The sequence below is a fragment of the Carassius gibelio genome, chromosome B10, assembly GCF_023724105.1.
Source record: "Carassius gibelio isolate Cgi1373 ecotype wild population from Czech Republic chromosome B10, carGib1.2-hapl.c, whole genome shotgun sequence".
NCBI lineage: Eukaryota > Metazoa > Chordata > Actinopteri > Cypriniformes > Cyprinidae > Carassius > Carassius gibelio.
Window position 1 is genome coordinate 19,766,529 of NC_068405.1, and position 23,955 is coordinate 19,790,483.

The following is a 23,955-nucleotide window of genomic DNA, read 5'->3' on the forward strand; positions in this document are numbered from 1 at the left end:
AGCAAACTCCAACTTTCAAGTGAATGATGCACATGTAACTCAAAAGTGTTGAAAAACGTTTGGCAAAATCTAATCTCACAACTTTTGCTCGGTCTTAAAAATAACAGGTAACACTTCCTAACAACAATTATCAAATTATATAGGTCTTAAAAATAACAGGTAACACTTCCTAACAACAATTATCAAATTATATATATAGAAATTAAAATTTAATTTAATTTTACATTTAATATATGTAAAATATTAACAAATATAACTGGTTCATTAGTCCCACTAAAAATCTAGTTCCTTTCCAGTGTCTGAGAACTTAAAATTGATATAAAAAAAATTGAAAACAAAATTTGGATAAAATATTTAATAATAATAATAAAAAGAATAGAAAATAGAAATCATAACATTTCTGTATGTCTTTAATGACAAGTTTGATCAATTTAAAGCATCCTTGCTGAATAAAGTATTAAAATCGTATTTACCCCAGGGAGCGATTTACACCAGTTTGTTCTGCTTGTGAATAAATATAGCCAATGTTTTACCCAATAAAATACAATCGAATCCTGTGATGTTTTGAATTAGTCCTATCTACTACAGCACAAGATGAACTGAGCTAGTTTGTGCACAAACCTGCCTCATTTTACCTGACTTCACTTGATATACTGCTTCATATCCAGCAATAATTACCTTCAAAAACCCATTTGAACAGCTCATGAAAAACACTTGACGCAATGCAGAGATTTCATTACAAAATAAATCACTTAAAAAGACATCGATACAGCAAGGTAGAAGAAAACTGATCTTAAGCTAATGCAATGAGATATGGATCACCAGCAAGCAAATCATATGTTACAAAAATAAAATAAATAAAAAATAAATAATCATATCAGCCTATAGTCAGGCTTTACAAGGGCTAGTTTGAGGCTCAAAAACCATCTCTGAACCTTTGATTTCTGCATGCTTTAACATGAAATTCATACATCTTCAGTCTGTTTTTCACAAACATTAATAATAGGACACTTTATTACCTGCTTTCATCAGACTGGACTCTAAACTTTACAGTGCACAATAAGTCAGTTCCATTTTAAATACGCTCGATACAGAAAAAATACATTGGTACATAAGGCATCAAAGCAGAACACTGAATCAGCTGAATACAGTCCCAGAGTGTCCGTGAACCAAAGCAAACCATTCAAAATAATCCACTGGAGATGAACAAGCAACTCAGTCTTAAGGAATTATTTTGAGCTCGAGATGTTCGGTCCATAAAATGGACTCAAGTCATCACTAAAGTTTGCTCGAATGAAGTGCGGGCATCATGATGTCATCGCGTGCATAAACGTCCAGACCGTTTCCTGTGTACATGGACAGCTCGTCTGTGCTCCCGACACCGTTGTTGATCTCTGAAACGGGCACAAAACTCATCAGCCAGAGATTCACAGTGCAGAATTCTCCTCTAGGAGTCAATCTGGGGTCTGCATTTAAATGAAGAAACATTGACAGAGCCCACAACACTTGTGATGACATGCCAGTAATAAGACAGGCCACTAGCTCAAAATGTGAATCATTTTGGTTGGCTTCAATCATATAAAAGTTTAACTGGAGTGCCAATAACTCCAGTAAACACCAAGATATTACTAATATTAATATGATATATATATATATATATATATACACACACACACACACACACACACACACACACACACACACACACACATGCAAAAATCATATGCAGATATTAATACAGATATTGATGTTTATTATTATCACCACCAGGGGGCGATGTACCACAGCCACAGAGGTCACAGAGAGTTATATGTCCTGTGGCTTTATCTCCACATGAGTCTCACCTGAGAAGATAAGCTTTTCCTTCATGAAGTTGACGTCACGACTCGGCCGACGTACTACAGCGCTGAGCATGATCTGCTCAGGGTTGTAGCTGCGCATGCCACTCATCTTCCACCTGAGAAAAAAAAAAATACAACACGCCGTCACCAAAACATACTTCTGAGGGTCTGAAAGTGTCAAAAAGTTCTGGTCACTAAGCTTAAGATCTTGAGATATTTGTACAGAAAGTGAAAGAGAACGCTTAAAAGGGTTAAAAAGCACTGAAGAAAAGAGCGGCACTGAATTTAAAATACAAATATGACAAACACACACACAAAAAAATGAACAAATAAAGATCAAAACAGAATTCTGTCCCTAAAATACTCATTCTTATTACCTGATCAGGTGATAGCTGAGCAATTTCAGCGAGCAGCGGAGGACAGGCACATGCAAAGAGCAGAGGATAGAGAGATAATGGAGGGAAAGTTGAGATTGCCAAGAAGAAAAGAGCAGAGCCATCAGTTCAAAAGCACCCGGCCACCCAGCAGAGATATAGCAAGCATGCTAACTACAAAACAACCTAACATTAACGCCAAGGACTGCTCCGAAAATCAAATAGGCTTTCGTGCAAATGTGTGCAATTAAAGCCATTGCCTACAGCAAACAAGCTTCCAGTATTAATAAGTATTAAGAAACACGACATGCTAAAAGAGATTCACTTACTTCTGAAATATGAAGATGCCAATGACAATCGCCACAGAGATTAAATCTGAAGTGATCCATATCAGGCCATATTCATCCGCACTCTACAAAACGTTAAAGCAGCATCCAGCCATTAGATATCAATGTAAATACATTAAAAAAGCAAATGAGGGGAAAACTATACAGGCAGAATCCCAATCAAATAAAACTGCAATATATAAAAAATTATATATGCGACAGATAGATAGATAGTAGTATTCCAAAGTTAATTTTGTCCACAAACTCTTAAACTACAGACATTTTTCTGATGCAAATGTATGCAACCATTTGTATGCAACACTATCTCTCAATACTGATCTTGCATCATATATAAAGCATGCCAATTTAAAATCTACAGTATTCTGTGGAAGGGATGTTAAAATGTGTCAAACAGGGCCAAGATTTACTGCATCCTCCTTGAAAGCTGACAGCATAATCAAATTAACCATTAAATGAGCATCCGGCCAATGAGTGGGACTTCATGAATGACAAGCGTTCCAAATCTGTGGAAACTGGCCTGCTTTTAAGTGCGCACTTGAGCATGGCCAGCAGAGTATGTACTTTGTGCGTAATAGCAGTGTGTGAACTGGGATTCAGCCAGAGAGAGATCAGTACCATGATCCAGATGGGATTAGGCACTTTCTTCAGGATGTGCGGAGCATCAGAAGAGACAGACTGAACCCCGCTGCACCACATGAGCGAATACAGCCACGGCTCGTTCACCGGATACACGTTCACACTCACATTACTGCCAGAAAACTGCCTGCTCACAACACACGCACGCAGAGAAGTTTGCTTGGTGAAGGTATAGCAGAACAAAACCTCATGCCTACTTTCATATAAATAAAACAATAACATATATGTATGAATGCATGTATAAATTTAAACTTCACACATTAAAACATATATTATATATTCTAAATGCATTCTAATATATCATAGTAATTAAAATAACAATAAAAATGAGTTCTCAAAACATTACACAGACCCATAAATTATCGAAGTACATCTATGAAAATGGATAAAATATTTAAATTTGATATTTTTACCTCTTCATATTTCATAGCAGATGTCTGCTGATGTTCTGAATGGTGTGTGTGTGTGTGTGTGTACCTGATATCCTGAGCTCTGGCCTGGCTGTAGTGCAGGGTCAGAGTACTGATCCCTCTTTCTTTCAGCTCAGCCACAGGAAGTTTCTCATCTGACGTCTGCTGAAGGAGAGGAACCGCTGCACGCACCTTCTTCCTGTACCAGTCTGGAGTCCACATCACCTACACACACACACACACACACACACACACACGCACGCACACGCACAGTAGCTAATTAAGCACTTTTTTCTGAATATTAATACCATTTCCTAATGTTATACACTTAAGAATATTGTACTCAATATTTTTCATTTAGAATGAATAATACATTAGACGAGACTTCTAATTTCTTCAAGTCCTATAAATATAAATGCATACATTTTTAAATCTTTTAGATGAATTCTGAATTTATTGGTTATCTCATAAACTAGGTTAGAAAGACCTTTTGTAATATTATACATTTATAAGGAATATTTTATCAATATTTAAGATGGAGTTAGAAGATTTAGATGGAATAATAGGACATATTTCAGCAAAATATATCAGATTAAATACACACGTTTTTAAATATTAAATATATTTTAAATATTTAGAATTTTTGGCACATGAAATAGTTGATAAAGGTCTTAAAACCTTAAGAATATTTTTTTTCAATATTTTAGATTTAGTCTGAATAAGACATTAAACCACAATTCATCAAATTATATAAAAAATATATATTAAAAATATATTATAAATGTAAAATATTTTTAGATGTATTGTGAATTTCTCAGAATTTAAAAGAGCAGCTCATTAATGTTTTTTTTTTTTCAACTGTTAGAAGCTTATCAAGAATATGTCAAGAATATGAATATTTGTGCTCTCACCTGTTCTGGTAGGATGCTGGATCTCTGAATGACCTTCAGTGCATCACTGACCCAGAGCTGATGTCGAGGGTGTTGAGGTGGAGGTCGCCGCAGGCTGAAGATCACCGAGCGGTTTGTTCTAGCAGCCAGACGTAGCAGCTCTGCGAGGCTACACACCGTCTGATTGGCCGTGCGCTTTCGATCTTTTTCAGACATGTACTGCACCGTCCAGTACGGGTCATCCTGAGGGACAAACAACCTCAAAATCTTTATTTACTCTGAAGATAGACCAAAGAAATAAGAAAGGAATCAAATGTAATACCCTGAGGAACCAAAGTCCAGCATTGAGACTGCGAATCTCTGTCCAGTTAAAGAACGAGGCGTCGTGGTCCTGACGGCCTGGAAACAGTTTGTCCACATTGGTGGTCCTGCGTAGTGTGCGGTCCCTCATCAAAAAGGGCACTCCATCCAGACTAAAAAAACAAAAAAAAAAAACACACAAAAAGAAACAGACAAGCATCCAATCACATTAGAGTCAGGTTACTGCGAGCCATTGAGAGCTGCTGCCATTCTTTACTCATATTCAAAAATATACAATAAAAAAATAAAAATAAATAAATAAATATATATATATATATATATATATATATATATATATATATATATATATATATATATATATATATATATATATATAAAATAAATTACAATTAATTCAAACAGGTATAATAATAAATAAATAAAATAGATAAATACAATAAATAAATAAAAATTATAATATCATATAATACATAATGTAATAAAATAATTAAAATACACAAATATGATTTATTCAAATAGATATAAGATATAAACTAAACAAAGGCAGTTTACTACCAATTCAAAAATAAAATAAAATAAATAAATTATTAATTTAATCATTTCATTTTGAAATACAAAAACACACAAAAAATTATGATTACATTATGATTAAAAAAATATTGATTTGGATTCATTCAAAATGATAAAATAAACAAATTCCTATTAATTCAAAAAAGGTATGATAAAAATAAAATAACCCGATAAATACCATAAATTAAAAATAAATAAATGATAAAACAAAACAGAATATGATTCATTCAGTTATGAGAAGTATGTTTCATAAAGTCATAATACCTGATGGTAACATCGGCTTCCAGGGCAGTGACCTTCTGTTGCAGTGCTTTACTGAAGGACATAATGGTGTGTTCTGGAGCGAGCTGAGAAAGAGAGAGAGAGAGAGAGAGAGAGAGAGAGAGAAATTTTACTATCTTAGCACTACTTTGAGGAAGTCAAACAAACAGGTTTGAGCTTCACTGTAAAATCAACTGAATTTTTAGACACAGTGTAAGTGTGGCTCTCTACAGCAGGGACACACAATCCCTCCAGCACTCTCTAACTGTTGCTAAACTTCAGAGAGAAACCTGGATGCCAAACACCCGGCCTGAAAAAACACCATTATGAAACTCACCATTGGAGCTCCACGACGGCCGATGACAGCAGGACGAGGACCGAGCTTGGAGCGGTCCATGATGCAGGGAGAAGAGATGAAGAGAGGAACCAGATACAGAACCAGGAGGATGCTCACATAAATCACCAGCGTCACAACTTGAAGCCCTGGATAAACACACAAACATATGCAAAAGAAGAAAAAAACGGTTTAAAAGGATTGGACCAATAATCTTTTTCTGCACATCTAGGCTACATTTACAGTATTTGTTCAAAAATAAAGTCAAAACACTAATCTTGTGAAACATTATTACTATTTAAGAGAACCCTTTTCTATTTTAATATAGTTTAGGATGTAATTATTTCTCTGATGCAAAGCTGAATTTCTTCAGTTTCATGTAATCCTTTGCCGCTCAAGAAACATTTCTTATTATTATCAGTGTTGATAACAGTTGTGCACTTTTTTTTTTATTAATACAAAGTTCAAAAGAACAGCATTCATCACTTCAGATAAACTGAATACATTCTCACTGAATAAAAGTATTACCTTCTTTATAAAAAAAACAAACAAGCTAAACTTATTGAAGGGTAGTGCGCATATATTATACATTTACATGTTATCAAAGTGTAGGGGCCGTCCTAGCTTTGACCCAGTCTGCCTTTTCCCCTCACATGATGCTCAACTCACTTGATCTTTCCACGCGCAGCACCTGACCGGCGATGAACCACCCTAATGCTGTAACCGCAGCTAAAGCTCCAATGTGTAGGAACGGCCCTGTGAACTACAACAGCAAAAACATACAATTAACTGAATGACTTGTCAAGAAAGATCTCACGACACTGGATGGTAAAATGCTGATGAGGTTGCTTCAACCTGCAGAGAAATGATGACAATGTCCCATTCGTCCTGCCAGAAGTCATCAATGGACACAACTCCTGTTATGGTGGTGAGCAGAATGGCCAGAACGACAATCTGTGGGAAATAAAACTTGTTTTAAAGAACGTCAGTCTAGTTCTAGGCTTGAACAGATTTACAAACTCGCCTCACCTTATGGATCCAGTACAAATTAAGCTGCTGTCCCAGTGCAATGTGACAAAGTGCAAGAATCTGAAAAATAAAATAAAAAATACAACAGCAAATGATAAAAAAAAAGAAAAAAAAAAATACATAAAAAGAGATAAAAAAAAGTCAAATTTTTTTTTTAAATTTTGTATATAACAATAAAAAAATATTTATAAAAAAATTTTAACATATGTGTGCGCACACAATTATTAAGGCTGCAATGGTGATGTTCTGAACCAACAAGCAGTCCATCATGGCTTCAAAATGTGAATGCGACAATTATTAGGCCATAAAAAGTTTAAAGGCACTGCTAACTTTCTCTACGCCACATGTGCATGTGTAAAGAGCGCTCACCATTAAAAATGCAGTGTAAGTCAATCCTGTGAGTGTTGTGGTGAGAATGGGGACTGTGCCATCCTTCCAAACGGCGGAACGATTATATAACAACCTGCCAGAAAAATAAAACCATCAACTTCTCTCACCCCAGCAGGGATTCAAAACAAACAAACAAAAACATGCATCATGCTTTTCATACACAAGGCTTTAAAACACTTTAAAGGGACCGTTTTAATAACAGCTGGCGCCAGCGCAAACCGTCTTTTGGCATTAAAATAGTACTATCAAGATTTAATAAAGACGATTAGTGATGAATTAGCACTGAAAAGATGTGGAGACAGTTATTTTTGCACAAGAAAGTTTATGAGAGGAGAGTATTCAAATGAATCACGCAAAGCGATTTAGCAACTTTTGCACTCATCAAATTACTGGTATTTGCGCCATTATTTAACACAACTATTTTGCTCTTGAAATGGATGCAATTGTTGTCGCTATAGGAGGAGGCACTGCAGAGAACAGAGAAAACGTTATTTGGAATGCCAGAAGAACGCATTATCTGAACATATTCTTTGCTAAGCCATGTTATTTTTAATTTGCTTATAAATAAAAGAAAAGATGACTTGGAACCCTCAACTAGGAGTCACGCAATACCAGGTTCATCAAAACATCTTGCAACCCTACCCTTTTGGCCTCTTGTTCTTTCTTCGTTTTGTGTCTCTATTCTTTATTTGCGATTACAGTAATTTGCGCTGCGCTTGGCATTTTGTGTTGATCGATATGTAAATGAGATGTTGAGATTGCAATTGCACTCTCTCGCTAATTTGTCCTGTTTAGTTAAACTGGCCCTTAGTGTGTGAAATTAATTCAGAAAGTTATTAAGCAATCCATGTTTGAGAATATAACTAATAGTAATGCTTCCAATCAAACAAGAAAACTCCTAAAACATCCTCTAGCAATCAAATGTGCAAACATGGCTTGCTGTCTGCTTCGTGGTGAGGACACACAGCAGGGTTCAGAGTTAATGACCAGCTGATGTCACTGCTAAAACAGCAGGTTCCTCCAAACATCAGACTGAACCCACCAGTTAAACTCATTGTAGTCATTACGAGCCTCCAACCAGAAGTAGGACCAGACGAGGAGAAGAAGAAACGAACAGCAGAGGAGGAGGAACCAAGAACATTCCCACTGAAAAACAAAAACAGGACGTGATGTAAACACACATGTTCTCCAGACAGACATTTATTCTCTTAGCAGACACTTTTATCCCACTGAGGAATGGTACAAATCAGGCAGATGTGTCGAACCAACACTCAGTGACAGTCCTGACAAGACTTCTTTTTTATTTATATGTTCCAAATTTGGACTTTTAATAGCTCTCTTTATATCATTCACAACATGTTCACACCACAAACCCCATGCTTTACAATCAGCACTTCATATCAAGTGTGGCAGGGGATATAAAAGGCCACGGAGATCAAATACGTAGCTTTAAGATGCCTTAAAGTTTTAAAGAGCATGATAAAATGTGAGCTCAAGTAACTAATAAGTTTAAGAACAAAATGACAAGAATTTAATTAAATTCCTTCACCACAGAAACCACACAGCGTTCCACAGTGAATTACAGCAGCAATGGAACATTTTCAGCACAGAGGGATCTTTCAGAAAGAGAGAGAGAGAGAGAGACATTGCCTGGCACCAATGCATGTTTGCTGGGAGGCCAGGCAAGGTCTCTGCAGGAGATCGAGAGGGCGGAGCTTTATTGTTAAAGGGTGATGTAAAAATCAAACTTGTCTCTCACCTGATGCTGAGAGTGAACAGATTTCACTCAGTGAATGACTGTGAATGTATTCAGTTGTTTATGATTTTGAAATGTTATTCAGAAACCTGTGCATTCTACGCCATAAAAGTAATAAAAAAAAAAATACATAAATAATATTAAACTTTTTCCAGATGTACATGTTAAATGACATGAGCTCACAAGCTTGTCCAGAGAAGGAAAAGCAGCAAGCACATGAAACAATGGCAGGAGTTTAAGTACTGTATCAGTCAGATATCACTAACAGTTCATTTGGGCAAGGATGGAACTAATATTTTTTGTTGAATATGCTTTTTTTTTTCTCTCAAGAAAATTTTGTTGATTGGAATTTTCATGAACCGCAGACACTCAACAATTAAACTAAGAATATAATATGTATATGACTTTGAAAGACGTTTTTTTGTGATCATTTTGCAGTACATGAATCTGTTGGGTAACACAAGGTGCAGAGAGACATCTAAGTTGAGTTAGCAGATCAGATGGCTTGCATCCTGCTGGCACTCTCCCTTTCAGAACCCAAAAGACCTTTCGTTCCTGTGGAGGTGTGAAATAGATCTCATGATCTAATGACCACGTCCTGAGATTCGTTCAAATGCAGGGTGAATTAGAGTAACTTTTGACTTCTCACTCCATCACCTCACATTCCAGCCCAACCACAATATCCGAATGTTTTGATTTGCTAAATATATTTTAATGTATTTGAAGAAAGAGGTCTCTTATGCTCACCAAGACTGCATTTCTTTGACCAAACAAATATGGTAAAAAGGGAAATATTATGAAATATTATTACAATCTTGAATAACTGGTTTTCTATTTGAAACTCGTTATTGATCAATGTGTCTTTGTCTAATAAAATTATTAATTTCCTAAATAAAATAACAAGCATTAAAAATATACACATCAGAGCAAGTCATTCCACATCACCCAATGTCCCAGATGACCCTTATTCACCCTACACTAAACTGAAAGATGTAATTGCATTATGAATATGAAGACCAATTACTATTATTTCCAACAAAACACTACTCAACATTTGCACTGATGAAGCTTTTCACCAATTCTGAGATTTCAAAGATCACAACAACAGTCATCTGACATGCCTTGAATACAACTGCCAACAATAACAGCTTGCATATAGCTTTCTAGTGATTCCACACACCCTAACAGAGACCTGAATAATGCACTGACTCATGTTTTCTTAGTCTGTGGATTGTGGTGGAGTCACTCTACAGTGCGGGACACATTTCACTGATCTGTTCATTCATTCTGCACAGCTGATAGCTGCTAATCTCTCAATCCCATCAGCTCCTCCAGACCTGCTCCTGAGCTCATCGGGTAGGACACATTGTCACCCTGCTCTAATTATAGAGTGGGCGGGGCTAGCAGTGATGACACAAAGTTAAGCCAGCCAATGGCAGAGCTTCCGAAGAGTTTGTTCTCAATGCCGAGGTGCTACTTCAGAGAGCCCGTTCAAATGGAAAGATCAACTAATGGACGTGTGTGTGTGTGTGTGTGTGAGTGTGAGAGGTGAAAAGAAAGAACAAAACCCACAAACTAAATCACCACAAGCATTAAACTGGATAGAACATGGAAAAGAATAAACATATCTGAACTGAATACTAGAATACTGCTGACTGCACAGTCAAAGTATATATGGTTTACAATAATAATAATTATAAAAAATTGCTTTAACAAATATAAATATATAAAACATTTCAAACAATACAGTATGCTACATTTTAACCTCAAGTTTCATGTTTGTTTAAATCAGTGAGTGACTTATTTCAGACATTAGTAATACAATTAAGTTGTCTTTTGATTTTTTTTTACTGAATTTCATATAAAATAACTTAACTTTTGGCAACCCGGTGAAATAATGAGTCAAGAAAGGGTTTGTTTAAAATTGAAGTTTGTTTAAAAATAGAATATAAAATATAGATAAAAAATATCTTAAGCCCAGTCAAATAAAGGGTCAAGACAGAGTTCATAAAAAAAATTAAACCTACAGTAATATTGTCAAGTGTAAACACACTACAAATATTAAAGAATCTATGGAATGCGGAGTTTGAAAAAACAACAACACAATGTATATAAAATGAAACACACACACACACAATAAAAACTTAGCAACCCTTGAGAGAAACTAAGTTCAATTTTTATAATTAAATCAGCTATTGTTCTATTTATATCAGTGCTATTCTAAACTTCTGAGGATATTGCTACATTTAAGATTGATACCCTATGAATATTAGAGGACTTTAGGTAAAGATTAGATAAGGGTTGACTTTCAATCTGACTGCGGCTCAGATCAGGTCAGAACATTTGATCGCTGGGCTGGAATGGATGCTTGGTTAAAACAACGGGCATTTCTGCTTGAATAACTTTACTAAATAATGTCAGTATCCAGTTTGGTGTCACCAGACATTGAACGGACAAGTCAAAGAGAGACAGAGAGACATGACTAAGCCTCTTGCTGTGTTGTATACAGATTGGAATTGACCTACAACACGTCCTCCAGGGAATCTGAAACTCTGGCTTGAGTTTCTCTCTGTCTGATAGAGAGGGATTCAGACAGCAGAGGAGAAAGGCTTTTTGCTTCATTACAGACAGCCAAGTTGTCCTTCGGTTCTGCCGTCTGCCTCAAATGAATACAAGATATTCATGACCAGACGCTGACAGAAATTACCAGAGAAAGCCAGAACTATCGTCAAAGTGGATCCAGAAACTATGAGCCACAGGTGTGGGAATCATTGATGACAGTAACATTAGGGTCAATGACCATAGCGTTTCAACATGATTGGTCTGTAAATATTTTTAATGTGGAGCTTAGTGAAAGGTCATTGACTCAACAGATCAGTGTCAATTTTGCCTCTATCAACTTCATTCAGTCTTCGTGTGGTTGGAATACAATGGCTTTTCCCACAAAGGATGATGCTGTGGTTACCTTGGTGCTGTCGTCATGGGAGCGTTGGTACCGTTTCCAGCGGCAGCCGTAGATCCCGGTCAGGCAGGACAAACACAGCTGTCTCTCATACACCTGTAACGGTTGGTGTTTCACCATAGTCAGGCCACAGCTGATCTGCAGACATCCCACTCACACACCGCAGACCTGCAGAAGCGAGACGCATCTGTGAGAAACAACATTATCCATAACAAAACACTCGGTCTTCAACTAAATTATACTGTCTGTGTTGATATTGCACTGAAAAACTGAGCGGAGGATTTAGCCATTTAGCATTTGAGTCTGGGAAACTTGCCTTAGGAAAACATACCAGAGAAAATCCCACCATGCCAGAGAATAAACATTACGTCAGTAATAATTGCAGGAATCTGTCGGTCGACAGTAATGTGACTTGACCATGCCAAGTGAAATACAATGTGAAAAATATTTTCATCACCACACCATCGTGGGTAATACAGGAAATGGCATCAAACGACAGCTGAAAACAATACAACGAAATCTAGATTAAATACAAACTATTAAATACATGTATGTGTTAAATGACAATTATTATTTATGTATTGAATTACTTTTCCTTTAGAAGTATCGTTGATATTGGATAGTTCTTGCTTATTTCACCAATTTTTATATTTAGATTACCTTTACCAAAAAAGTCATAATTTAAGGCTAACTTAAAGTTAAAATATATGACATTGTTAATGTATTTGGTCTTAGTTGAACAGATCTGCTATGCTTCTGCTGCTGAATTGCTGCTGTTTTTTGTTATTGCTGTAGTTGTAGATTATTGCTGCTGCTGCAAAGCAAGTACAGGAACTTGCTACTGCAGAAACATACATCAGTATGGTGCCGTAAGTATTTAAGACAGTACAGTACTGCCGCTGCATAAATAGCGTGCTATAATAAACCAAAACAGATCTATACAGGGGGAGCTGGGGAAGGTGGAGGGTTTCAGAGTAACTCTGAATGCTAACCAGCCATAATAACCTAAAGCAGCCAGCTTACTTATTTATTTATAAAAACTGTTTTAAAATAGGAATGTCCAATAATATCCATTCATGAAAACTACTCCACTTTTAAGTCAAATGTCACGCTTTTAATTCAAAACCATAGGTACCAATTATGTAAAGGCATAACTGATATCCCTCAAATGCATAATAAATAAACCCATAACAAACTCATAAGTCAGCCACTGACCCGGTATTACCACACCAGATGCTCCAATGAAAAACAACAGATTTCAATGACAGTAATTAAAGAGGGCTATCAACACCCGGCCAGCACAGATTTGATCTTTGTCCACCAGAAGCACCCACTCAGACAGATTAGCATATCATTAGCATCTTCGAAATCCCAACTCTCATACACAAACAAGCTACTTCGAGTCCTCATTAGTCATTTCCTTAAAAATCCTGCTTCACATTCCATAATTGTATTCCTTGAACTCATTCAGAACAGACATTAACATATGATCCCTCACAAGCCATCCCATAACCACAGTTCTTTAAGTCACGATGGATGTGTTACAAATCGGTATGAAAATGCTAAAACGAATGCGTGAGAATATGAAAGCATCTGGGTTTTCTCTTTTCCACACTTCCTGCTGCATGATCAAGACTGGTCTGACCCCTTTAGTATCGGTGAATAGATTAGATGTAATGTCCTTTGTTGGGTTTTGTGTAGACAATGTCTACAGCGTCCCGCAGGTCTGCAACACACCGGTTAAATCATTCACATGCATCCTGTGTTCACCTACATAAAGATAATATTGCCTCAAACAAAAGAAGTCATTATCTCCTTCAGACATGTCTTCCTGTTGAAAACGACCCTGTCTGAGTGGGTTTACACTCTGGTGTGACCGTTTGATTGAGGCAGAGCACACACACACACACAGACCTGATGTCAATATCACATCTGTTGCCCTATTAGTGAAGTGACAGTTCAGACAAAGATGACAATTCTGTCATTATTAACTCACCCTGAAGATATTGATGAATGTAGGTGCACCAACAACAAGCGAATCCCACTGATTTATACTGAGACATTTATCATAATTTTTTAGTGAACTATCTCTTGAAGTGAATCTGCATGAACTTCAGATACATCCAGAGGGTACAGTTTTGTTCTCAGCTGGAAAGTAGCTGTGCTAAAGTCCATTCCCAACTTGTATTGAGAGGTTGAGAAAACTTTACACCTGGGGAGTTCAGTGTAAATATACTGATATACAGCAGAGACATTTATAACGTTACGAAATATTTCAAATAAATACTGTTCTTTTTGAAGTTTCTATTCATCAAATGTACCATTGTTTCTACAAAAATGATGAAGCAACACAATTTTTTTCAGCATTAGCAATGAAACATAGAAAACACTTATTTTAAATAGTAATAATAGTGATTAATAATAATGAATATATTACTATTTACAATATTGCTGTTTTTACTTATTCCTGAGCACCTTTTCTGAGCATATAAGACTTGATTTTTTTTTCTTACCAATCCAAACTGGAACTGTAATGTTTTAGATTTTTATTTTATTTTTTATAACTACTAAATTACATACCTAATGAAGCTCAAAAAACTTACCCTCTTAATGCTATTATGTCTTCCCATGACACACTGAGAAGCAGCTACGTGACTTATGGAAGAGCAGAACAGATCCTTCCACCTCAATATTAACGCACATTCTTCATAAATCCATTTAAACTGTATCTCTCAGTGTTCACAGTGGCAGACACACACTCGGGCAGAAGAGAGGTAGAGAGGTAGGCTGTGTTAGTGTGGGGCTTCATGCTCCAGCCTGTTTCCATGACACTGAGCTTTAAAGACTTACAAAAGCCTGAATTCTCTGACATCAGGAGAGAAAACTGAGCCTTATTCCTGTCAGCTCTTACTCCAGACCTCCTTGCTGTTGGTCTTTCCAAACAGGTACGATTGCCAAAAACAGTAAACTACATATTGTCTGCTTAATTTCCTGCCTCAGTCCAGACCGCTTGTCCGACTTGTTCAATAGCCTTGGGTCTTGAAGTGCTTTCCCCTATTACTTTTCTTCGTGCATCTTTAAATCAGATTTATAAGCCAACTTGCTCAATGATGAATTAACCACAAAATTACAAACTTTGATTTAAAATAAAAAGTGTTTGAAATCTGAACTGTGCATGAAGCATCGCAAAATTCATGACTGAATAAAAAAGACAATATAAGTTTACTGACTTATAGTCATTGATTGAATAATAAAATATTTTAATATCCAGTTTCAATACTGTAAAAAATGTGACTATTCAACATTTTTACATTCTTAAAATGTACTGCTTAATATTCAAATATATTGTTGTTTAATGAAAGTTATTTGAGAGCATACAGTAAGGCTTGTTTATGTCATTTGCATTGCTTCATGCAAGTGGGAGGAAGCTACGGAGCTGTTTTGGCGCAGTTCTTATTTCCATGGTAACAGCGAACTCTCTAATTACTGGATCCAAAAGGAATCACTCCTCAAGATTATGAGTAATGTATTTTTTCCCCAATGGAAATATTAAACAACTTGAAATGCAGAAATCACGCTCTCACCTAAAGATAAACACAATTAATGAACAGTCTCTGAGCTCATGGACGATTTGACTTGAAAGGATTTGACATACCATGAAAATTATTTCTTTATTGAAAAAATTATTTGGATTAGTTGCACTTCACATCTAAGACTTCTGAAATACGTGAAAAAATATTCATCATCATCTACACCACCATTAAAAACTTAGAGGATAAGATTAACTTTTTTTTTATGAAATGAAAGATTTCCTTCATTTTAAACTGATCAAAAGTGTAATTTCTATTTCAAATAAATGCTGTTCTTTAAAACATTCTATTAAAACAGTGTTTCGCGGTTCAGACAAAAATAAATGTTCTTTGAGCAGCAACACAGCCTATTAGATTAAGGATCAAGTGACACTGAATACTGAAGTAATGGCTGCTGAAAATTCAGCTTTGCATCACAGAAATAAATTTCATCTAAAAATATTACATTTGAAAACAGTTATTTTAAACTGTAATAATATTTCACTACATGACTACTCTAACTGTATTTTGATCAAATAAATTCAGCCTTGGTGAACATAAGAGACTTCCTTCAAGACCCCACACTTTTGAACAACACTGAACAAAAATGCAACACTCTCTATTCAGCTATTTGGAGGGCTAACATCTGACTGAGACATCCTTGACCTTGAAATAACACTACTTCTAGACACTTCAGCGCAGCATGTGCACATACATACTAATTGTTCATTCCTGATTTTACAGAGAATTTATGGCTAGTGTCCAGTTCAGAAGTCTTGCCAAATGAGTTGGGGACCTGGGGGTCAGTCAGGATCTCTATAGTGATCACTTCAGAATTTTTTAAATAAAAATTGTGTGTGTGTGTTTGTGTATATATGTAAAAAAAAACTTTAGAAAATCATTTTAAAATATATAATAATATTAATATTTAAAATGTTTCTAAGTATAGTAAATTATAATCTCTTAAATTTACTGTAAAGATTATTTAAAGGGGGGGTGAAATGCTTGTTTTCATTCAATATCCTGTTAATCTTGAGTACCTATAGAGTAGTACTGCATCCTTCATAACTCCAAAAAGTCTTTAGTTTTATTATATTCATAAGAGAAAGATAGTCTGTACCGATTTTTCCCGGAAAAACACGACCGGCTGGAGGCGTGACGTGTGGGCGGAGCTAAAGAATCACGAGCGCGAGTAAGCTTTTGCGTTGAGAGAATGTGGAAGCTGTGACATTACCGTGAGGGAAAAACCATCATCCAAAACAAACCATGGCTTACAGTCAGATTCAGCCGTTTATTTATGATCCAGAATCAGATCCCGAGGCTGAAACTGAACGAGAGCAGCAGCAGCAATGACTCACTCCGAGCGGGGCTCGAACCCGGGTCTCCGGCATGGGAGGGGACGCACTAACAAGGAGGCAGAGATATTTGAAGCAGTTTTACTCACCGCCTGCGGTTCCAACACACGATCGTGACCCTTTTTCGTTGGGATTGCATCATCCTTAAGAAATAAACGATACGCAAATCCGGCGTCAAACTGGGCCTTGTTTGTAAAACAAGCATCTTCGAAATGCAGGGAACAAACACAAACACTTGCACAACTCCATTGATGCTCTGTAAAAATAAACTCCATCCACTGGTCCCTTAATGCTTTTTTTTTTTTTTTTGGTAATCTGGGCAGGGTTGTCTTGCCCTGGCAACCAAAAACACACTTCTTTTGTGACATTTCGCGACGCTCTCGCTCTGATCAGTGAATGTCTGTGCTCTGCTATACGGGAGCGCGCTCTTCCGGCAGACATGCCTCAGGACCCATATAAGGAAATTCCGCTCCATCTAACGTCACACAGACCCATACTCGAAAAAAACTTTCCGAAACTTGTGACAAACCGGAAGGAGTATTTTGGGAACAAAAATACTCCTTCAAACGTACAACTTAATTTTGAAACTTTGTCCATGTTTAGCATGGGAATCCAACTCTTTAACAGTGTAAAAAAACTCAGTATGCATGAAATAGCATTTCACCCCCCCTTTAAAATAATTTGGAGCAAAAAAAAAAAAAAAAAGGAAAAGAAATGATGACTACATTGCATATCATTGCACATTACAAATCATGAGAAAAAAAAATGAAGAGAGCAACAGGAACATTCTCCTTTGCTTTTCACTAAAGTCATGCATGTTTGGAAAAAGTGAGTAAATTATGCCAAAATGGCAACAATGTGACAACAACACTTTGGATGCAACACTACCGTGTGTTTTCCAATTACAAACAGCTCATTTCTTCAATGTTTCTTACTCAGATTTCGGGTCCAGAAACTCTCATTAACTTCAGAATGACATTAATAATATAATTTTAAAAAATGAACGCTGTTTCTATTCGAGGATTCATGCATGATTCAAAAGACTTAAAATAGAGAAACATTTAGTCATTGTACAGCTTCTGATTAGGCTGTGCAGAACAGATGTGACACATTGAGGAATGAGTAAAATGACTTTGGGAAGTTTCTGTGGGAAATCATCCAACAGGTTTGATGGATCTACCACAGGGAGGGAGGTTTACTTTCCCAGGGATGAAACGAGCCCTTTGTGTTCCCACTCCTCTGGTGGGCCCTCTGTGGATTTTTCTGAGATCATGTGAGCAAAGACAACCTCGTTTATCTCTCTTCATATGCTGCTTTTGTTTTGGCACCTTATCATAGGCTCTAGGAAACAACAATCTCATAGTTTGGATGTTAAACACTGGTTGTTGTGGAGAGCTCATAATGAGGGTACCTGACGGGGATGTCATAGCATGAGCGAAATATGACACGTAGACCGTACTTTTGCCTCAGCATTACTGCAGACACCAGAATAAAGGTGAATTCAGGCAAAAATCTCTCAGGAGATAACGCACATTGAGAAATGGCTTATTATGAACAAGTCTACAGGCAGAGCTTTGGTCTGGAGGTGTTGAAAGACATCAACATCAAACTCCCTCCGTAGTTCCCGACTTTTGCAAAACACTTCCATTTTGCCCTGCTGTTAGTCTTTTCTCTCTCAGGCGTTTCCTGAGGAGCGGTCTGCACCACTTCCCACAACATTCAGTCCAAAACTTTTGAAGCTTACGAGAAATGCTCCGCTCTCGTGAGATTCTGGCAGCACCATAAACAACTGGCAACCCATAAGCCACTGAGAATATAAGGGGAATGAGACCCAAAATTAAAGCCCAAAATCCACCTTTCTTTAACTCAAAGGATTGCCTATATGTGAAGAAACAGATACTGATTGTGGAGACCCGGGCTAGTTGTCACAAGAACTATATCTTAGTAATTTATAGACTCAAAAAGTCTGTTTTCAGTAGTGATTATTGATTTTAACACCATCACGCTGTTAAACGGCTAATACAAAACAAACTAAATTAGAATAATTGTAGTGAATTTTGTCTGACTAAAATATCAATAATAACATTGTTTTCTATAGCTTCTGGGCAAAAATTTTACATTTACACTACTAACTACATTAGCACACATACAAAGAGTTAACTATAATCGTCAAGCTAGAACTGGGAAGGGCAATTATTTTTCATAGATGTCAGGTCTAGGCACTTAGGATGTATGTCACATGGGTTTAAAAATCCGAAATGTATTCTCTTTAATTTGTTCATTTGTTTTATTCCATTTGGTTATTAATTTTGCTGATTTATTTTCTTAAAATGTCATGCTTTGCATATAATATTAAAAACATATTAACAAATAAAACATTAAACATATATTAAATAAGAAATGTATTAATTGAGTAAATTACAATATTTGTGGATCATTTTCATGCTTTAAAAATGTTTTACTGCTGATATTTTGCTAACAAATTTATACCAGGTATATTCTATTGTGACAAATATAATGTGACAACATGCCCCACTTTAGAATAAAAACTGACAGCTTACCACCTCCGCTGTAATCAGATCATATATATTGAGTAATTATAACTTAAGGTGAAGAGTAATTGTTAGAAAAGATCTACATAATACATTTTTCAAAATTCAAAAGCTTGAAATATAGTAGTAGCCTATATAATATTATACATTCATTTCTATCAAGATTAAAATAAGTTTTAGACATAAAACTGGCATCGTTTACTTATTGGATACATATATGCATGTGTGTTAATAAAAACGACTGAAAATGACTCTAAACGTACTACATTTCTGCATGTGATAGTAAACATGCTTAAGTACAGGCTACTTATCCAGACTCACCTTCTCGTCGGCAAGGTGATCAGCGCAGGTCCTCGAGTTCGTTTTCTCCAGTATTCTCCTTTGAAACTTGCGTTGTAGTTTGTCTTTCTCTTTCTTTAAATGTTAAACACACATTCAGCACTCTCAACTTATCAAGGTAACGTATATGATATTATTGGAAACTACAAACTAAGTTCCGTCAGCGTGCAGCGTTTCGAATACAGTCTGCCTGACACGATCACCAGCGATGGTTTATATGAATTATGTCAATATAACGTATTTACACGGTGTGTTTGGAGGATTGTGGTTCACCGGAGACATTCAGTGAGTAAATTCATCCGATCCGAAAGCCCGGGGGAGGAGCTGCGCGTCTTCATCTCCTCCTCTTCCTCCTCCTCCTGATCAGGCGTCATCAGCGCGCTCCCAGTAATTAACAACACACACACACTAGCCATTCGTGATTAGTGTAACCTTTAGGTTCATAAACGTGATATATATTAAGTTTAAACTTTGATTAAGTAGGCTACTAGTTTAAAATAATAATAATAACTTCCCCAATGACTCTAATCTTTTGAATTTGTTCACTGAAGTGATTTATTTGTGGACTACCTTGCGTCCCAATGTGCATACTATCCACTATCCTGTGCACATTGGGACAAATGCCTACTAGCATTTCCAGGAAGATTTGTTCACTATTAAAGATTATAAAAATCATTAACGAACAAATCGGGTTAGGCCTCTTTTATTTTACAAATGATCAGGGGTAATTTTTAGTTGCTTATTGTTTGGAATGATAAAAATTGTCTATCTTCTAAAAACCTGATGATGGTTGCTGTTTCTTTTGTGAAGTTTTGTGAAACAGTGTTTAGCAAGGCCACTTCTGTCAGGGACAGCGGCTGCTTGTTCAGACCGCAGGCAGAGAGCCAGAGCAGAGCATCCACTGCTGCTATTCCAGGATGCCAGTGAAAGATTAACCTCTGACCTCAGCCAAGCTTGTATCACATCCTAATCTTTAACAACCTACTGGTGGACTGAGGCTGTCTTTCAGCAAGCACTAGCCGGGCGGAACAGCTGTACGAGTTACATGTGTAGTTGTTATGATTTCAGCAGGATTGTTCTGCTCATATCAGCTCTAGCCTGCTAGAATATTTGCAAATCCACTTTAAAGGGCTTGGATGGACAGAAACATTAATTCAGGAACAAAGATTGCTGTCTTAAAAAAATATATAATTAATAATAAAAATAAATAAATGATGTATTAATGATAGGTATGATGGAATATTATATATAAGCCTAATCATTTTTCATGAAAGCATTCTGTCATTTCCACAGTGCTTCCTGTGTGGTTAGGACATGGATCCTCAAATCTGGCCCATGAGATCCACTTTCCTGCAGAGTTTAGCTCTAACCCTAATCAAACACAGCTGAGCATGCTAATCAGTGTGTTCAGGATCATTAGAAAATCAGAGGTGAGTTTGATCAAGGTTGGAGCTTAACTCTGCAGCGCATTGGCTCTCCAGGACGAGATGGAATCTGGAATCTGAGGGTGCACAGAATCAAAATATTGAGAAAACCCAAATTAAGGTTTAAGCGATGCATATTACTAATAAAAAATGTAGTTTTGATATATTTATAGTAGGAAATTTACAAAATATCCTCATGGAACATGATCTTTACTTAATATCCTAAGGATTTTTTGGCATACAAGAGAAATCGATCATTTTGACCTGTACAATGTATTGTTGGCTATTGCCACAAATATACCCATGCGACTTAAAATATAATAGAATTGAATATATTCTAATAATTGTACTTGTTACATTTATTTATTAAAATATAAATTATAATAATTTGTTAATTCGAATGCTTTTATTATGAAATATCTTTGTAGAGAAGAAACCAGTTCCAAACCTCCACGGCAGATTTGGAGTTTTTAGACGTGTTAATCTAGCAGCACCTAGTGGACACATGCATAGTTGCTGGAACATTTAGTCCACACACACACACTGCAAAAAAAGTCTGAACTGCCATTTTCACTCTTGTCCACAAGAAGACGCCCTCATATGTATCTGATGCGTTTAAACCTAGCACATTATTATTATTTTTTTCGTGGTGTAATCACAAAATAAGCATTTTTTCGTGATGGAGTCTTCACGAAAGAGATTAATGTGATATAGAAAATGTTTCTTTTAGCCACTTATTTACTGTAAGATGATATAGTTTCACTATACTCACATTTCACTGCTGGTAATATATTCTATATATAATCATGTATGCTACGAATAAAAATCTTTAATCTTGAATATAATGTTTACCATGGTCATAGCTTCCAATGACTGTTTACAAAAAAAATTAAATAGTTGTAGGAGTAGGCCTATACTGTTGTCAACATTAAAGGGATACTCCACCCCACAATAAAAATGCTGTCATTAATCACTTACTCCCATGTCGTTTCAAACCCGTAAAAGCTTTGTTTGTCTTCGGAACACAGTTTAAGATATTTGGATAAAAAAAACGGGAGGCTTGTGACTGTCCCATAGACTGCCAAGTGAGCCACACACTGTCAAAGTCCAGAAAAATATGAAAGACATCGTCAGAACAGTCCATCTATAAGTGGTTCAACCTTAACATTATGAAGCGATGAGAATAATTTTTGTATGCGAATAAAAGAAAAATAACGACTTTATTCAATAATTAGTCTACTATGTTTCTCTCCACATCACCCTAGAGCCATTTTGTAGAATATGAACTGAACGTAGGCAGCTTACGTTCTTCTGTGACTGCTGCGTCACAAGGTTGCGCTGTTTTCTTTCAAATCATTGTTGGCGCTACAGTGATGTGGAAAGAAACAGAGGAGATCAATTGTTGAATAAAGTCGTTATTTTTGTTTTATTTGCATACAAAAAGTATTGTCATCGCTTCATAATGTTACGGTTGAACCACTGATGGCAGATGGACTATTTTGACGATGTCTTTCATACTTTTCTGGACTTTGACAGTGTAACTTACTTGGCAGTCTATGGTACAGTAAAAAGCCTCCCAGTTTTCATCCAGAATATCTTAAATTGTGTTCCGAAGATGAACGAAGCTTTTATGGGTTTGGAACAACATGGGGGTAAGCGATTAATGACAAAATGTTCATTTTGGGGTGCAGTATACCTTTAAGGTATAGTAGAGGAGTACAAGACACTGTTTTAGTTTACAGTAAAGACACACACAAGACACCACCACAGCATATCGATAATATCTGCTCTGCCTCCAAAGCACAAAGAAGAGCAGACAACAGTTCAAACACGTTCAAAGCTAAATTCCTTTGCCTTCTAAAAGTCACAGAAGAGTTAACAATAGCTGGACAGGTTTCCACCGATCTGAACCTCTGATAGGCATATATTAGTCATAGAGAAATGTGATGTGAATTATCCCACCCAACAGACATATTGAAGTTAAAACTTAAAACCAACAGAAACTCAACTGCAATGTCAGATCAGATTTAGATTTGGTCAAAATAAAGGCTGGTTTTGATTAAAATATACAATATAGGACTTGGCATGCCGGCCGCTGGTAATAGGTTATTTATGAATATGTGGATGTAAACAGGACGGCAGGAAGGGCATCCTGTCAATTCCCCAGTGCTCATTGTGTATATATAGACTACATATGAATTTTCAATTATTGTTACACAGACATTCAATATTACTGTTCAAACATTTGAAGTCGGTAAGTTTTTTCTTTCTTAAGAAATTAATATTAAAACTTGTAATATTGAGCAAGGACTCATTCAACTGATAATTTATGTTGTAATTTTTTTTTTATATTTCATAAATAATATAAAACCATATAATTATTTTATATATAATAGCCCATTAATCTTTAGTTTCTAATAAATTTTTTAACTTTTTTTAATCGGAAAAGAATCCTAAAAAAAAAAAAAAAATCTGATACCTTAAACAATACTTCGTCAAAAGAGAAGATATGTAAATAAAAGTGCAATAAATGTGGTTGTTTCAGGATCTACAGTGATTAAATAACTCTCTAGCTTTCCCTTTTGTTCGCAGCGG

At 36.1% G+C, this 23,955-nt stretch overlaps 1 protein-coding gene across 4 annotated transcripts; it reads right to left on the reverse strand.

The window, feature by feature from the left end:
* Window positions 1-392: 392 nt before the first annotated feature.
* Window positions 393-20,296, reverse strand: gdpd5a (glycerophosphodiester phosphodiesterase domain containing 5a). Of its 4 annotated transcripts, XM_052567856.1 has the most exons (18): window positions 20,182-20,290; window positions 19,919-20,011; window positions 12,125-12,289; window positions 8,446-8,549; window positions 7,383-7,476; window positions 7,014-7,073; window positions 6,840-6,953; window positions 6,654-6,747; window positions 5,988-6,133; window positions 5,654-5,736; window positions 4,821-4,971; window positions 4,520-4,741; window positions 3,676-3,833; window positions 3,178-3,325; window positions 2,545-2,627; window positions 2,219-2,233; window positions 1,845-1,957; window positions 393-1,394 (listed from the first exon to the last, which is right to left on the reverse strand). In XM_052567856.1, exons 3-18 carry the CDS (start codon window positions 12,239-12,241, stop codon window positions 1,279-1,281), a joined length of 1,818 nt encoding a protein of 605 aa, XP_052423816.1. In that variant the 5' UTR covers window positions 12,242-12,289; window positions 19,919-20,011; window positions 20,182-20,290; the 3' UTR covers window positions 393-1,278. The 4 variants fall into 4 exon arrangements, with proteins under 4 accessions (XP_052423816.1, XP_052423817.1, XP_052423819.1 ...); XM_052567857.1 differs by having other exon boundaries at window positions 6,840-6,938; window positions 19,919-20,283; XM_052567859.1 differs by lacking the exon at window positions 2,219-2,233 and having other exon boundaries at window positions 6,840-6,938; window positions 19,919-20,296.
* Between the last annotated feature and the right edge of the window lie 3,659 nt (window positions 20,297-23,955).

Bases quoted from the DNA above. Each gene is read 5' to 3' on its own strand.
- gdpd5a (XM_052567856.1), bottom strand. From the start codon at position 12,241: ATGGTGAAACACCAACCGTTACAGGTGTATGAGAGACAGCTGTGTTTG. The intron at 6,134-6,653 runs GTGAGTTGAGCA...GTGTTTATCCAG, and splicing joins GCTGCGCGTGGAAAGATCAA to GGCTTCAAGTTGTGACGCTG. The intron at 3,326-3,675 runs GTACACACACAC...TGTTGTGAGCAG, and splicing joins GCCAGAGCTCAGGATATCAG to GCAGTTTTCTGGCAGTAATG.